The sequence below is a fragment of the Hyperoodon ampullatus genome (assembly GCF_949752795.1).
Source record: "Hyperoodon ampullatus genome assembly, chromosome: 7".
Lineage (NCBI taxonomy): Eukaryota > Metazoa > Chordata > Mammalia > Artiodactyla > Ziphiidae > Hyperoodon > Hyperoodon ampullatus.
Genome location: NC_136920.1, coordinates 28,021,042 through 28,036,581, shown reverse-complemented (window position 1 = coordinate 28,036,581; position 15,540 = coordinate 28,021,042). Strand labels below are relative to the sequence as shown.

Here is a 15,540-nt window from a genome sequence, read left to right as displayed (position 1 = left end):
CATTCAGTCACACAGTTTCTCTCTATCCTTGTGTAGGTATTTCTGCTTCATTTAAAATCCTTATTCTACTCCCTCCCATTTCCATATTTTTATAAGTATAAAATATCTTTAAACAAAAAAAAGTCTGTTCCTTAGCTAGAGAACTATTCTCCCACTGACTTCTAGAAGAGGAAAAAAAGATTCCCATTTCCTCCTCTACCTCAAAAACACTAAGCAAACTCAAACAATCCAGTTCCTAAAGTAGTGTCATATAGAACCCAGGTCCTGGCACAATATTTCATGCTAGTTTTCCTGCTATAAGCTGAGAACAATTTAGTTATTTACATTACTGAGAAATCTATTTAACAGGCTGATTCACCCCAGGGCTTCCATCAGCAGAGGCTTGCTAAAAAAGGCGAGAGCAGCGGCGTCTTCGAATGGGAACATCAAAGACTCTCCTCCGTCTCTCCTCCTCGTCGTCTTCATCAGATTCATCCATATCTGCCGAATCATCATCATCGTCTTCCTCCTCCTCCTCTTCTTCTTCCTCTTCCATCTCTTCATATTCATCAGGACCCATTTCCTTGAAAGAGAAAACAATCTTTTGATAAGAACTTCCATCATTTTTACTCTTATTTAATATAAATTCTCATTTACCTAGAATCTAAACAACTGGGCATGCCAAATATGATTTTTTATAGACTTCTCAGAGAATGTTTATAGATTTTTAAAATAGAATTTTATAGTCTTTTATACATTTTCATAATGCACATGCTGATGCAAATTCTAGAGTATATATTCTATCACAAGTTTTAAAATGCTCAATGTGGTTTTAATGGTAAATATATTTCATCAATACAGTACTTATTTTTTACATGGTGGTTGGTAATTCACACAATGTAGCAAACAGACCACTCCTAACAACCCAAGATAAAATTTTACTGAACTTATTAGTGTACTGAATAACAATTCTTTATTAACCTACATGCTTACAGAAAAGAGGATCTGAAAATATTACTAAGGTGTGACCTCTACTGGTAAGTTTTATGTACTGTCAACAGGAGGTCTAAGAGATTTCTATTGAGCTCCTGGTATAAAGACAATCAGCATCGGTAGCCTCTGCTTTTAAATTAATTTGTTGAAGGCTCTCGGAATAAGGCAGTAGTGATGTTGAACATCCAGTACATGAACATCTCCTGGGAACTTCAGTTCCTTTTAAGCAGTGTCTCTAATTGAGTCTTGACCCATTCTGATGTTGGTTTTCTCTCTCACACATTTGAAGACTCAGTGAGAGGACCTACTGTATTGGACAGAATCCTGAACGGCAAGGAGGACCTAGCTGGTAATGTGGCAAGTATTGGGAAACTTGGGATGTGATGGCAGCAAAAGTCCTTCCACCAAGGCTTTTATGGCATTGCATATGCAGCATCCCGCTACCCCGTGATCGAGTCTCTAACAACTCTCCCCTGTTCACTGCCCTCCAGCTACACTGGCCTCCGTGCAGTTCTTCAGACATACCAAGCACATTAGTGCTTCAGCACCTCTGTACTTGCTGTTCTTCTGCTTGGAACACCCTTCAACCACACATCCACCCAGCTCCCTCTACTTCTTTCAAGTCTGAACTCAAATGTCACCAAGGCCTTCCCTGACACATCTTTATATCAGAACAACCCAACAGTATACTTCTTAGCTCCCTTACTCTGATTTTTCTCCAGAGCCCGTATTACTACTTGACATAAGTGAGGAGTGTGTATTTGCTACACTTTGTCTCTTCCAACTAGAATGTAAATTCCAAGCCAGAGATTTTTTTTTAATCTCCTCCACTTTCTTCTTTTTTTATTTTTATTGAGGCATAATTGACATACAACATTATATTCATTTCAGATGTACAACATAATGATTCAATATCTGTATACATTACAAAATGATCCCCACAATAAATCTAGTTAACATCCATCACCTTACATAGTTACAGGGCTTTTTTCTTGTGATGAGAACTTCTAAGATCTACTCTCTTAGCAACTTCCAAATATGCAGTACAGTGTTATTAACCATAGTCGCCATGCTGTACATCACATCCCTGAAGGCAGAGATTTTGATAATATCGTTCACTGCATTTTCCCCAGCACCTAGTAGGTACTCAATAAATATCTGTTGAGCAAGCAAATTAATTAACGTGGGGGAAAGGAAATGTCCTTTAGAATTTGTCAAAGGAACTGTCACTTGGGATTTATTATAACACTAACAACAGCAATCAGAGAAAATATACATAAATATATTTCATTACTTTTATCTTTTGATTTTTTAAATCTGGGAAATAAAAACTTTAAAATTCAGTAGAAGGTACAAAAGGGGGAGAGGATTAAAGCTTAGGAAATTCTGAAACATTAAATCCAGGTAGTATGATTATTAATTATCTTAAGGAAAAAAACAGAAAAACTGTTAAAGAAATCAATGTAGCTAAAGAGGGAGATTGCTGATGATCTCAGACAAAAGTGTACATATACAAACAGTAGATGGAAAGAGGAACACACAGACAAGAATGGAAATAAATAAGCAGCAGGAGCCTCTAAAGTGTCCAAAAACCAACTACCTAGACCAAGAAAAGGCTTAAGACCAACCAAAAAATGTTTTATAGCAACATTCAAAGTATAAAGCAAAAGGAAGTATTAAGTATGATAATATATGGTTAGTGGACAAATATGGGGAACAACTCAACTTCCATATCAAGAAAACTAATTTTTAAACAGGAAAGGTACAATACAAATAAACACAATACAAATACAATCCCCACTGCCTCTTTCATGTTGATTAGAAATAAGTCCAGAATTCTCATTTCATTTTATTGAGTTCTCATCCTCGAGAAAGAGAAAACATTTTCCACAAGGCAGTTCAAGATTTTATGCTTCTTTGTGGTTGGGAGGAAACTAAAACTCTTAAGTAAGAACATAGTTAAGAGAGGGTTGAACATGTAATGAGTTTATTATTGTAATTTGAAATTATAAATTTAAAAATTTAAAACTTTAAAAAAGGAGTAATATTATAAAACTTCTCAGTTTTAATTTTTAACATGATAAATGTCATATAACTCATATAAGCAGGAGTTCTTTGGAGTCCTCAATAACTTTTAAGAGCTGAAGGGGATCATGAGACGGAAAAGTCTGAGAACTACTGTCCTTAAGTAAAGACTACTCTATCCCCACCCTAACAAACATTAAAAACAAGCCTCAACAGGTTCGACTGACCCAATAGTAACTTAACTGCACAAACTACCTGTGTGAACAAATGTCAACACTCTTTACACTTTAGGTCAGGAATATATAGCAACTTTAGGGCAAGGAATATTGCCATATATAGAGATTTTATAACAATAAAAGAAGCACTTCATTAAAAACATGTAACAATCCTAAACATATTTGCATATAATTAAAATACATGAAGCAAATTAAAAAGAGAATAAAAATTCAGAATTAAAAAAAATAGACAAAACTGTAATTATAGTTGGAGATTACAACAATCATCTCTCAGAGAACACATACACATAAAAAAGATCAGTAAATATATAGAAGACTTGAAAAACAGTCAACCAATTTGACTTGCCATTTATAGAATTAATATTCCCCCAAATATCAGAATATACATTCTTTTCAAATACACAAAGATCATTTACCAAGATAGACCATAATGCTGGGCCATAAAACATTTAAAAATATTGAAATTATACACAGCGAATTCTCTAACCATAACAAAACTAGAAATCAATAACCAAAAGATAACTGGAAAAGCTCCAAATGTTTGGAAATTCATACATTTCTAGAAAATACATAGATCAAAATTAAATTACAAGGGAAATCTGAGAATATTTTGAATTAAATGTTAATAAAAATAATGCATCAAAATTTGTGAAATGTAGCTAAAACAGTGCTTAGAGAGAAGGTCTAAAATCAATAATTTAAACTTCTACCTTAAGAAGTAAAAAAAAAAAAAAAAGCAAATTAAACCCACAGTAAGTGGGAGAGAAATAAAGATAACTCCAGAAATCAATGAAACAGAAAATGAACAAATAGAGAGAAACAGTGAAGCCAAAACTTGTTCCTTTAAATAATCAATAAAAGTGACACCCCCCTAGCTAAGATGATGAACAAAAGAGAAGATGTACATTACCAATATTAAGAACAAAACACTACATATAACTATAGCTCTTACAGCCATTAAAAGGATATCAAGGGAATACTGCAAATAACTTTTATGGAAATAAATTCAACATTTAGACCAAATGGACAAATTCCTTAAAAGACACAAAATTACTGAAAGTGAAACATGAAACAGAAAATATGAATATTAAAGAAATAAAATTCATATCTCAAAGCGTTCCCACAAAGAGAACTCCAGCCCAAGATGACTTCACTGATAAATTGTATCAAACATTTAAGGATGATACCAATCTCATACAGAAATGGGGCTAGTCAAAAATGGAAGACTGTTATAGGAAGTAGCAAATTCACAGTATTGGAAATATACCACTGGGAGGGAAGCTAAACTTCACTTCCAAATCCAGGCTGTAGATTCTTTTCACCAGAAATACCACAAGTATAATGGCCTAAAGTCTCATCATCATCCTTCTCTTTCCAAACTGGAGTTGGGAATGTATCCACTCTAAGGCAGATTAATATCATGTCTATCTTCCCAGACTTACACTAGACCTACCCATCGGGGTCATCCCAGGAGCTAGAGGGCTTTTTTTGAACATTTGACACCTATGACTTGATGATATTCTGGGTATGCAATTCATAATTTATTCCTATTGTATAACTCAAGTGTCATAATTTTCTTTAATCATTTTATAGCCTGTAAGATTGGGGTTACTGCTATACCTGTCACCCTAGAAATGAGATTTCAAAAATACAACTAGTTGACTTAGGAAATGATCCCAAAGAGAGACTACTAAAAGTGCAAGTCTACCCATTAAATCTTCTTTGTAATGATTTTATAGGATATTTGTATTATTTTTTAAAATTGGGAGTTTTAGCAAAACCACTGTAAGAAATTGCTTTCCCAGTCTTAATGAAATAAAATAAAGGCGATTCTAACTGGTCTAGTGTGGTGATTCTCAATAGGCAACAAAACTGTTTTTGGAAACTGGAAAAGACACTGAAACTTTGAAACCAATAACTACTTTATATGATACTGTAATGGTGGATACATGTCATTATACATACATTCAAACCCACAGAATATGTAACACCAAGAGTGAACCCTAATGTAAACTATGGACTTTGGGTGATAATGATGTGTCAATGTAGGTTCACCAGCTGTAACAAAGGTACCACTCTGGCGGGAGATATCGATGATGGGGGAGTCTATGCATGAGTTGAAGCAGAGGGTATATGGGAAATCTCTGTACCTTCTGCTCAATTTTGCTGTGAATCTGAAACTGCTTTAAAAAATAAAGTCTATTTAAAACAAACAAAAAAAAACAACAACAAAAACACAACAGTAGAGTTACTCTGATTGAAGAATCTGGAGCCTAGTTTACTTACTGTCCACCGCCCCCAACATATTCACACATCTCCCCCTCCCCCCAAAGATATTTCCCTCAAAATCTCTAGGGTTCTCTGAAATACCATTTACAAACTATCTGTCTGGGTAATCAACAAAGACCCTCTGTGGAGTTCATTCTACAAAGTCATGTATAATCAGCACCAGAGGAAAATTTAACCTACCAATCGAGCTATAGACACCCTGAATGTCGGACATGCCATATGGAATCGGGGAATGGCAACATTAAAGATCTTGTCTTTAAAGTAAAGGAAATGGAAGGTATAATATCCTTCCATATAGCCTGATGTTGTAGAGAATGTGGTACAACTTGTGTATTCATATACCCGGCCTGGGCTGATGATTGGAAATTCACCTGCAGAGAAAACAGTAACAATAAATTAAAGTAGAATACTTAGTTCTTCATTAAAGCAAACACGATATGTCCTCTTTAAACTATATTAAAGAAAATGCATAATTAGAAAAAAATCTAAAAGGAACTATAAATAATGTTAATATTTTGGGATGGGATTATGAGTGTTTTGACATTTTTTTGTACTCTCCTAATTCCCTATAGTCTGTTGGGGGGGGGTGATATCCAGTAGAATGAAAATTAAAAAAGGAGACAGGGGCTTCCCTGGTGACGCAGTGGTTAAGACTGCCAATGCAGGGGACAAGGGTTCAAGCCCTGGTCCGGGAAGATCCCACATGCGGAGCAACTAAGCCCGTGTGCCACAACTACTGAGCCTGTGCTCTAGAGCCCACAAGCCACAACTACGGAGCCAGCGTGCTGTAACTACTGAAGCCCGTGTGCCTAGAGCCCATGCTCCGCAACAAGAGAAGCCACTGCAATGAGAAGCCCGCGCACCGCAACAAAGAGTAGCCCCCGCTCGCCGCAACTAGAGAAAGCCCATGTGCAGCAAGGAAGACCCAACGCAGCCAAAAATAAATAAAATTAAATTAATTTATAAAAAACTAATTTAAAAAATAAGGAGAGGCATTGAGGACACAATCTTTAAGACCCTGGTAATAAAAAGTGTCACATATTCTAGTTCAAACAGAGATAAGGATAATCTAAATGTTTAAATGTAGCAAGAGACTAAAACATAAAACTCTGAAGATGCATCTTAAGCATTTAGCCAAGACAAAATGGCAGTCACAAGGGAAAGGTTTTACACCAATAGACGAAATGACAGAAAAAGAATTACAGCTTTAATAAAATTCTTTAATATCCAGGAAAAATTCCTTAAAAACACATATAGAATATGAATCTATTTGTGGCAATTAATTAAAACAACTTCAATTTAAACTGAATTCTACATATGCTTAGGACCAATAACAAAAGCGCATATCTTTTTTTTTTTTTTTTTTTTTTTTTTTGCGGTATGTGGGCCTCCCACTGTTGTGGCCTCTCCCGTTGCGGAGCACAGGCTCCGGACGCACAGACCCAGCGGCCATGGCTCACGGGCCCAGCCGCTCCGCGGCATGTGGGATCCTCCCAGACCGGGGCACGAACCCGTTTCCCCTGCATCGGCAGGCGGACCCTCAACCACTGCGCCACCAGGGAAGCCCCAAAAGCGCATATCTTAAATAATATTATTTTCCTGAAGTACACATACAAAATGTGAAAAATCTGAGGTCTCAGAAACTTATGATAATCATAATTTTTTAAAAAGCCAAATGTCAATGGTAATCAGAGGCTAGAGATGATTGACATCAAAAAACAATAAAATCTGTGCTACTAAGTTTAACATTTCTCCTGAAATTTCAAAAAGCTGACCAATATGAAATTTATTTTCTCTTTCTTCCATACACCCTGTAACCCTACAGAATATGATAATGAATAATTATCCAGCTAAAAAAATAAAGCAGTTAAGAAGGAAAAGCAAGAAACCTGTGTAAACTATAGAACGGAAATTCAACCCCTGAATAATTGAGTTTGCTATAATTTTAGAAAAGTTCATGTTTCAGGAACTAAACTGATAAAATAATGACCTTTACACATTATATTTATGAAGCAAAATATTGTAGTTAGGAGAAGAATTCAGAATCTATGATATCTTTCACACTGAAACACAGCTATTAAAAAGATGCAGTCTTATCCACTAACTACATCATGCATTTGCCAAGCTATGTATCACATATATACTCTCCAAAATGTTTTAGAAGCAACTGATGTATAAACCCAAATCTTGGGACACGTACCAACTACTCCAGGTCCTTGAACTTCTTCCACATCACCTTTAGCATTTGTTATTCTCCAGTAGCGACTGTCTAACTGACACGCCTTCTCAGGAAGTGCATCTTTTGACATTTCAATCCTGGAGAAGAGAATGGAGTGGTAGAGACACGTTGGTTTTTTCTGTTTAAGAGCTACAGTATTTTGAGCTAAGCCAGTGAAAGGGATTTCCAAAGGAAATTAAGAAACCCAACCCAAAGTCTGTGTAAATCATCTATTCCTGTAAGTTTGCAAAGATACTAGCCTAATTAGCTGGACTCCCCCACAGAAATGCTTTCATTCAATTTACACACTTGACTTTCATTTAGGATTAACAATAGAAAGGAGAACATAAAAATTTACAAACACTGGTGACAACAATCTTTTGCTGTTCAAATAAAGACCAATGTGGGAAACACTTTCTAGAATATGGTGCCATGAAAAACTTCTGTTCTAAAAAATGGAGTCTTTTTTTTCACTACAAGGCTATACAGCCCTTTTCTCCATTAGCTTCTAGAAAGCTCAGAGCAAAATGTCACTATTTCGTGCATCTACTATTCAGTTACTGGGGTTATACCTTGACTCTGTTTTCCAATACTATTATTTCCCTCCTTTTTCTGAGACTCTGCTGACTCTTATTTTCATTTAGAATACTGTATAAGCACGTGTAGGTATTACTATTTTAAGCATATCTCAATCCTAGGCAGGATTAAATTAAATAATTAAAACAACATTCATCTGAATATGTATAACTGGACATATCAAAGGCTTCATACAATACCAAAATCCTAGAATGCTTTCTGGTTAAGTATACATTATTATTATTTCTAGTATGTATATATGCATGTATATGTATTTTTAAAAAATATATATCATAAAGTATTTAAAAATACATCTAAAAACAAAGCATTCTTAATCCCTTAGGGCAATGAGTTATCTTTACCTCACAGTACAGAGTACTTCTAATTAAAGTGTATTTAATATTTGTTTTTTATTTAACCAAATCCAGGGCTTGCTCAGCACTATGTCTAATATACAGGCTGTACTCAATAAATATTTATTACACTTTTAATTAAATATAGACAGGCAAGATAAAACTGAAATGCATCGTTTTATCTTGGGCAATTTCATAGCTTTCAGAACGCAATATAACTCGAATACTGATCTTTCATGATGATTACAGCTTAGTGGTCCACCTCTCAAAGTACCTGGCACAGAGGTTGATACAAACTCAAGGTGCTTTACAAACACTATATTGTAGAAAATTTGTTTGTTATCCACCTACCTCCACACTTTAGCAAGAAGCTGCCTTTCAGAATGTGTTTTTATATCATGTCAAATGGGGTGATAACAACACATCCATAAGGTGTATCCCAAAAGGCGACCCCATTTAAAATTCTCACCTGATTCGGTATGTGAAGAAATAGTGGGGTGGATGTACAGAGCTAAGTTCTGGCAGAAACGATGTGGAAACGGAAACTGTGATATCCCCAGTCGTTGCTACACACTCTGCATCATGAACATATCTAGGTAATTTAAAAAAATTAAACATTTTTTAATCAACAAACGTCAATTCTGTAAGATAAAAGATTTAAAGATACAATGCAAAATAGTTTATATTTTACTTTACGATAAAAACAAATTTAAATCATATTTGGCACCTTAAAGGTATAGTTATTAAGCTTAAAAGAACAAACAAACTAGAAAACCTTGAAGACTCTGAATCAATAATGATAGCAGTCAAGGTTCAACCAGTGGTTGACCAGTGGTTCAAATAATGGATCAGTAACTAACTTGGAAACTAAAAAGAGCTTATTTCAGTCTTTAGAGCTAAGGAAACTTTTGGAACATCTGAAAACCCAGCTATGCCCTATACACAGTGACTCTGACAATAAAAATGTGTTAGTATTGTTATTCTAGAGGCCTCTAATGTATAATTAATGTATCATTTCTGCCAACTGGGCTACTGTGAACCAACCTCTAGTTCCATCTATAATACCTGAATGTTCCATTTAGAGATAATGACTAATATTTTCCAGGAGCTAATAGTTACTGACTTGCTATTCACAGTAAATCTGTTATTGGCAACAGCCTCTCACTCCACCGCCAAAAAAACCACAACTATGTAACTATTATAAAGCCACAGCTTCTAAATCAAAATCAGTTTTTTCTCTTGATTCTTCAAGATGAAAAAAATACTGGCTGTTCAACTGTTTGGATGTTTTGGCTTTAAAGTGAGAATCAAATAGTGAGATTTAAGATGAGAGGTTCTGTTATTAACCTTCATGGGAAACTTCATCTCATGATCTGTAATTGATGTTTTTTTCTGATTTATAATCATTCCAATCCATAAAGCCCCAAGTGAAATACCTGAAAATCTGGTCTCTGATGATAGGGAAGCCACCTGATACAACATTGTTGACATAAGAAGTAAACCAGTCAGTAAAAGTAGCACCTGTAAAAAAGGAAGGGAAAAAAAAAGAGAAAAGGACAAATAGGTTTTTTTTAAATTTATACAGGAAACAAGGGGAAAAATGACAATTTCTCTATGCTTAATAGTGGTATCTAGTGATACCAAAACTAGAAAATTTATATATACCATTCTATTAATCCTTTATTAGGTAAATTTCTATCCTCAGTTCTATCAATCTTATTCCAAACTACCTTGCAAGGGAATCCTCCAACTACCTTCAAACTACTTTTTACACTTAAAACTAAATAGTTGACTTTTAAATTTTAATTTGTTCTGGTACAAGAATGAAAAGCCTTCTGTCTATAATTTCTGGAACATATAGAACAAAGGAGATATAGCTATGTCTAGGAAGAAACTACAGAAAAAGTATCAGCACCTATCCTCAGATGATCAGGGTACATCCCTGGTCCAGGCACATCCTGACTCATGCACAAAATTCTGGCAGAAGCCAGGCTCAGTCTGGACATCTAATAGGGGTATAGCACTGTGGAGTCCTGGGCATCAGGCCAATCCCAAAGTAGCCCAATTGCATTACTACAGATTCAAATGTACAGCGGTCCTCCATATTCTCAGTGACCAGCTCAACGCAGAGAAGAATGACTGAGATAGTCCAGTCCAGGCCATCTATCCGTGACCTAGTGATTGGATCAATAACAAGTATTTACATGAATTATGTTGCCTCTTGTAGGTAATACAACCTAACTTTCTCAGACCCCCATCATTTACTGTCAATACAGCTCAGTGCCTAACACATACTAGTCCCTTAATCAATGTTGTTTAATGAATTTCTTCATAATCTTGTTTCTATTAACCCAGTTCCTGCACTCTGCCACACTGAAAGTCAGATGCTAAATTTATAGTATGTATTTACTTATAATTCTATTTAGGGAATGACTGAAGATACAGTTTAAGCTTGAGTCTGAGAGTATACAGCTTTAAAATTTTTTTTTTTTTTGATTTTTTTTTTTATTAGTTTCTGCTTTATAACAAAGTGAATCAGTCATACATATACATCTGTTCCCACATCCCCTCCCTCATGCATCTCCCTCCCTCCCACCCTCCCCATCCCACCCCTCCAGGCGGTCACAAAGCACCGAGCTAATCTCCCTGTGCTCTGCGGCTGCTTCCCACTATCTATCTACCTTACATTTGGTAGTGTATATATGTCCATGCCTCTCTTTCCCTTTGTCACAGCTTACCCTTCCCCTTCCCCATATCCTCAAGTCCATTCTCAAGTAGGTCTGTGTCTTTATTCCCGTTTTACCCCTAGGTTCTTCATGACATTTTTTTTTTTTTTAAATTCCATATATATGTGTTAGCATACGGTATTTGTCTTTCTCTTTCTGACTTACTTCACTCTGTATGACAGACTCTAGGTCTATCCACCTCATTACAAATAGCTCAGTTTCGTTTCTTTTTATGGCTGAGTAATATTCCATTGTATATATGTGCCACATCTTCTTTATCCATTCATCCGATGATGGACACTTAGGTTGTTTCCAGCTCCGGGCTATTGTGAATAGAGCTGCAATGAACATTTTGGTACATGTCTCTTTTTGAATTATGGTTTTCTCAGGGTATATGCCTAGTAGTGGGATTGCTGGGTCATATGGTAGTTCTATTTTTAGTTTTTTAAGGAACCTCCATACTGTTCTCCATAGTGGCTGTACCAATTCACATTCCCACCAGCAGTGCAAGAGTGTTCCCTTTTCTCCACACCCTCTCCAGCATTTATTGTTTCTAGATTTCTTGATGATGGCCATTCTGACTGGTGTGAGATGATATCTCATTGTAGTTTTGATTTGCATTTCTCTAATGATTAATGATGTTGAACATTCTTTCATGTGTTTGTTGGCAGTCTGTATATCTTCTTTGGAGAAATGCCTATTTAAGTCTTCTGCCCATTTTTGGATTGGGTTGTTTGTTTTTTTGCTATTGAGCTGCATGAGCTGTTTATAAATTTTGGAGATTAATCCTTTGTCAGTTGCTTCATTTGCAAATATTTTCTCCCATTCTGAGGGTTGTCTTTTGGTCTTGTTTATGGTTTCCTTTGCTGTGCAAAAGCTTTGAAGTTTCATTAGGTCCCATTTGTTTATCTTTGTTTTTAGTTCCATTTCTCTAGGAGGTGGGTCCAAAAGGATCTTGCTGTGATTTATGTCATAGAGTGTTCTACCTATGTTTTCCTCTAAGAGTTTGATAGTTTCTGGCCTTACATTTAGGTCTTTAATCCATTTTGAGCTTATTTTTGTGTATGGTGTTAGGGAATGATCTAATCTCAAACTTTTACATGTCCCTGTCCAGTTTTCCCAGCACCACTTATTGAAGAGGCTGTCCTTTCTCCACTGTACATTCCTGCCTCCTTTATCAAAGATAAGTTGGCCATATGTGCGTGGGTTTATCTCTGGGCTTTCTATCCTGATCCACTGATCTATCTTTCTGTTTTTATGCCAGTACCACACTGTCTTAATTACTGTAGCTTTGTAGTATAGTCTGAAGTCAGGCAGCCTGATTCCTCCAGCTCCGTTTTTCGTTCTCAAGATTGCTTTGGCTATTCGGGGTCTTTTGTTTTTCCAAACAAATTTTGAAATTTTTTGTTCTACTTCTGTGAAAAATGCCAGTGGTAGTTTGATAGGGATTGCATTGAATCTGTAGATTGCTTTGGGTAGTAGAGTCATTTTCACAATATTGATTCTTCCAATCCAGGAGCATGGTATATCTCTCCATCTATTTATATCATCTTTAATTTCTTTCATCAGTGTCTTATAATTTTCTGCATACAGGTCTTTTGTCTCCTTAGGTAGGTTTATTCCTAGATATTTTATTCTTTTTGTTGCAATGGTAAATGGGAGTGTTTTCTTGATTTCATTTTCTGATTTTTCATCATTAGTGTACAGGAATGCCAGAGATTTCTGTGCATTAATTTTGTATCCTGCTACTTTACCAAATTCATTGATTAGCTCTAGTAGTTTTTCGGTAGCATCTTTAGGATTCTCTATGTATAGTATCATGTCATCTGCAAACAGTGACAGCTTTACTTCTTCTTTTCCAATTTGGATTCCTTTTATTTCCTTTTCTTCTCTGATTGCTGTGGCTAAAACTTCCAAAACTATGTTGAATAAGAGTGGTGAGAGTGGGCAGCCTTGTCTTGTTCCTGATCTTAGACGAAATGCTTTCAGTTTTTCACCATTGAGGACAATGTTGGCTGTGGGTTTGTCATATATGGCCTTTATTATGTTGAGGAAAGTTCCCTCTATGCCTACTTTCTGCAGGGTTTTTATCATAAATGGGTGTTGAATTTTGTCGAAAGCTTTCTCTGCATCTATTGAGATGATCATATGGTTTTTCTCCTTCAACTTGTTAATATGGTGTATCACATTGATTGATTTGCGTATATTGAAGAATCCTTGCATTCCTGGAATAAACCCCACTTGATCATGGTGTATGATCCTTTTAATGTGCTGTTGGATTCTGTTTGCTAGTATTTTGTTGAGGATTTTTGCATCTATGTTCATCAGTGATATTGGCCTGTAGTTTTCTTTCTTTGTGACATCCTTGCCTGGTTTTGGTATCAAGGTGATGGTGGCCTCGTAGAATGAGTTTGGGAGTGTTCCTTCCTCTGATATTGTTTGGAAGAGTTTGAGAAGGATGGGTGTTAGCTCTTCTCTAAATGTTTGATAGAATTCGCCTGTGAAGCCATCTGGTCCTGGGCTTTTGTTTGATGGAAGATTTTTAATCACAGTTTCAATTTCAGTGCTTGTGATTGGTCTATTCATATTTTCTATTTCTTCCTGAGTCAGTCTTGGTAGGTTGTGTATTTCTAAGAATTTGTCCATTTCTTCCAGGTTGTCCATTTTATTGGCATAGAGTTGCTTATAGTAATCTCTCATGATCTTTTGTATTTCTGCAGTGTCAGTTGTTACTTCTCCTTTTTCATTTCTAATTCTACTGATTTGAGTCTTCTCCCTTCTTTTCTTGATGAGTCTGGCTAATGGTTTGTCAATTTTGTTTATCTTCTCAAAGAACCAGCTTTTAGTTTGGCTGATCTTTGCTATCGTTTCCTTCATTTCTTTTTCATTTATTTCTGATCTGATCTTTATGATTTCTTTCCTTCTGCTAACTTTGGGGGTTTTTTGTTCTTCTTTCTCTAATTGCTTTAGGTGCAGGGTCAGGTTGTTTACTCGAAATGTTTCCTGTTTCTTAAGGTGGGATTGTATTGCTATAAACTTCCCCCTTAGAACTGCTTTTGCTGCGTCCCATAGGTTTTGGGTCGTCGTGTCTCCATTGTCATTTGTTTCTAAGTATTTCTTAATTTCCTCTTTGATTTCTTCAGTGATCACTTCATTATTTAGTAGTGTATTGTTTAGCCTCCATGTGTTTGTATTTTTTACAGATCTTTTCCTGTAATTGATGTCTAGTCTCATAGCATTGTGGTCGGAAAAGATACTTGATACAATTTCAATTTTCTTAAATTTACCAAGGCTTGATTTGTGACCCAAGATATGATCTATCCTGGAGGATGTTCCATGAGCACTTGAGAAAAATGTGTATTCTGTTGTTTTTGGGTGGAATGTCCTATAAATATCAATTAAGTCCATCTTGTTTAATGTATCATTTAAAGCTTGTGTTTCCTTATTTATTTTCATTTTGGATGATCTGTCCATTGGTGAAAGTGGGGTGTTAAAGTCCCCTACTATGATTGTGTTACTGTCGATTTCCCCTTTTATGGCTGTTAGTATTTGCCTTATGTATTGAGGTGCTCCTATGTTGGGTGCATAAATATTTACAATTGTTATATCTTCTTCTTGGATCGATCCCTTTATCGTTATGTAGTGTCCTTCTTTGTCTCTTCTAATAGTCTTTATTTTAAAGTCTATTTTGTCTGATATAAGAATTGCTACTCCAGCTTTCTTTTGATTTCCATTTGCATGGAATATCTTTTTCCATCCCCTTACTTTCAATCTGTATGTGTCTCTAGGTCTGAAGTGGGTCTCTTGTAGACAGCATATATATGGGTCTTGTTTTTGTATCCATTCAGCCACTCTGTGTCTTTTGGTGGGAGCATTTAGTCCATTTACATTTAAGGTAATTATTGATATGTATGTTCCTATTCCCATTTCCTTAATGGCTTTGGGTTCGTTATTGTAGGTATAGTCCTTCTGTTGTGTTTCTTGCCTAGAGAAGTTCCTTTAGCATTTGTTGTAAAGCTGGTTTGGTGGTGCTGAACTCTCTCAGCTTTTGCTTGTCTGTAAACGTTTTAATTTCTCCATCAAATCTGAATGAGATCCTTGCTGGGTAGAGTAATCTTGGTTGCAGGTTTCTCTCCTTCATCACT

At 35.8% G+C, this 15,540-nt stretch overlaps 1 protein-coding gene across 3 annotated transcripts in view; it reads right to left on the bottom strand.

Annotated features, from left to right (window-relative positions):
- Positions 1 to 385: 385 nt before the first annotated feature.
- Positions 386 to 15,540, bottom strand: part of FBXO3 (F-box protein 3) — a gene marked incomplete at both ends in the record, with an annotated part of 38,094 nt that continues 22,939 nt past the window's right edge. For 2 of the 3 annotated variants that reach the window (XM_079707462.1, XM_079707463.1), the window contains 5 exons: positions 386 to 562; positions 5,703 to 5,893; positions 7,723 to 7,838; positions 9,139 to 9,261; positions 10,106 to 10,190. In XM_079707462.1, the coding sequence (XP_079563588.1) occupies positions 386 to 562; positions 5,703 to 5,893; positions 7,723 to 7,838; positions 9,139 to 9,261; positions 10,106 to 10,190 (692 nt within the window). Of the gene's footprint in view, positions 581 to 5,702; positions 5,894 to 7,722; positions 7,839 to 9,138; positions 9,262 to 10,105; positions 10,191 to 15,540 lie in introns of all 3 variants that reach the window. The other variant, XM_079707461.1, reaches the window with a different exon arrangement.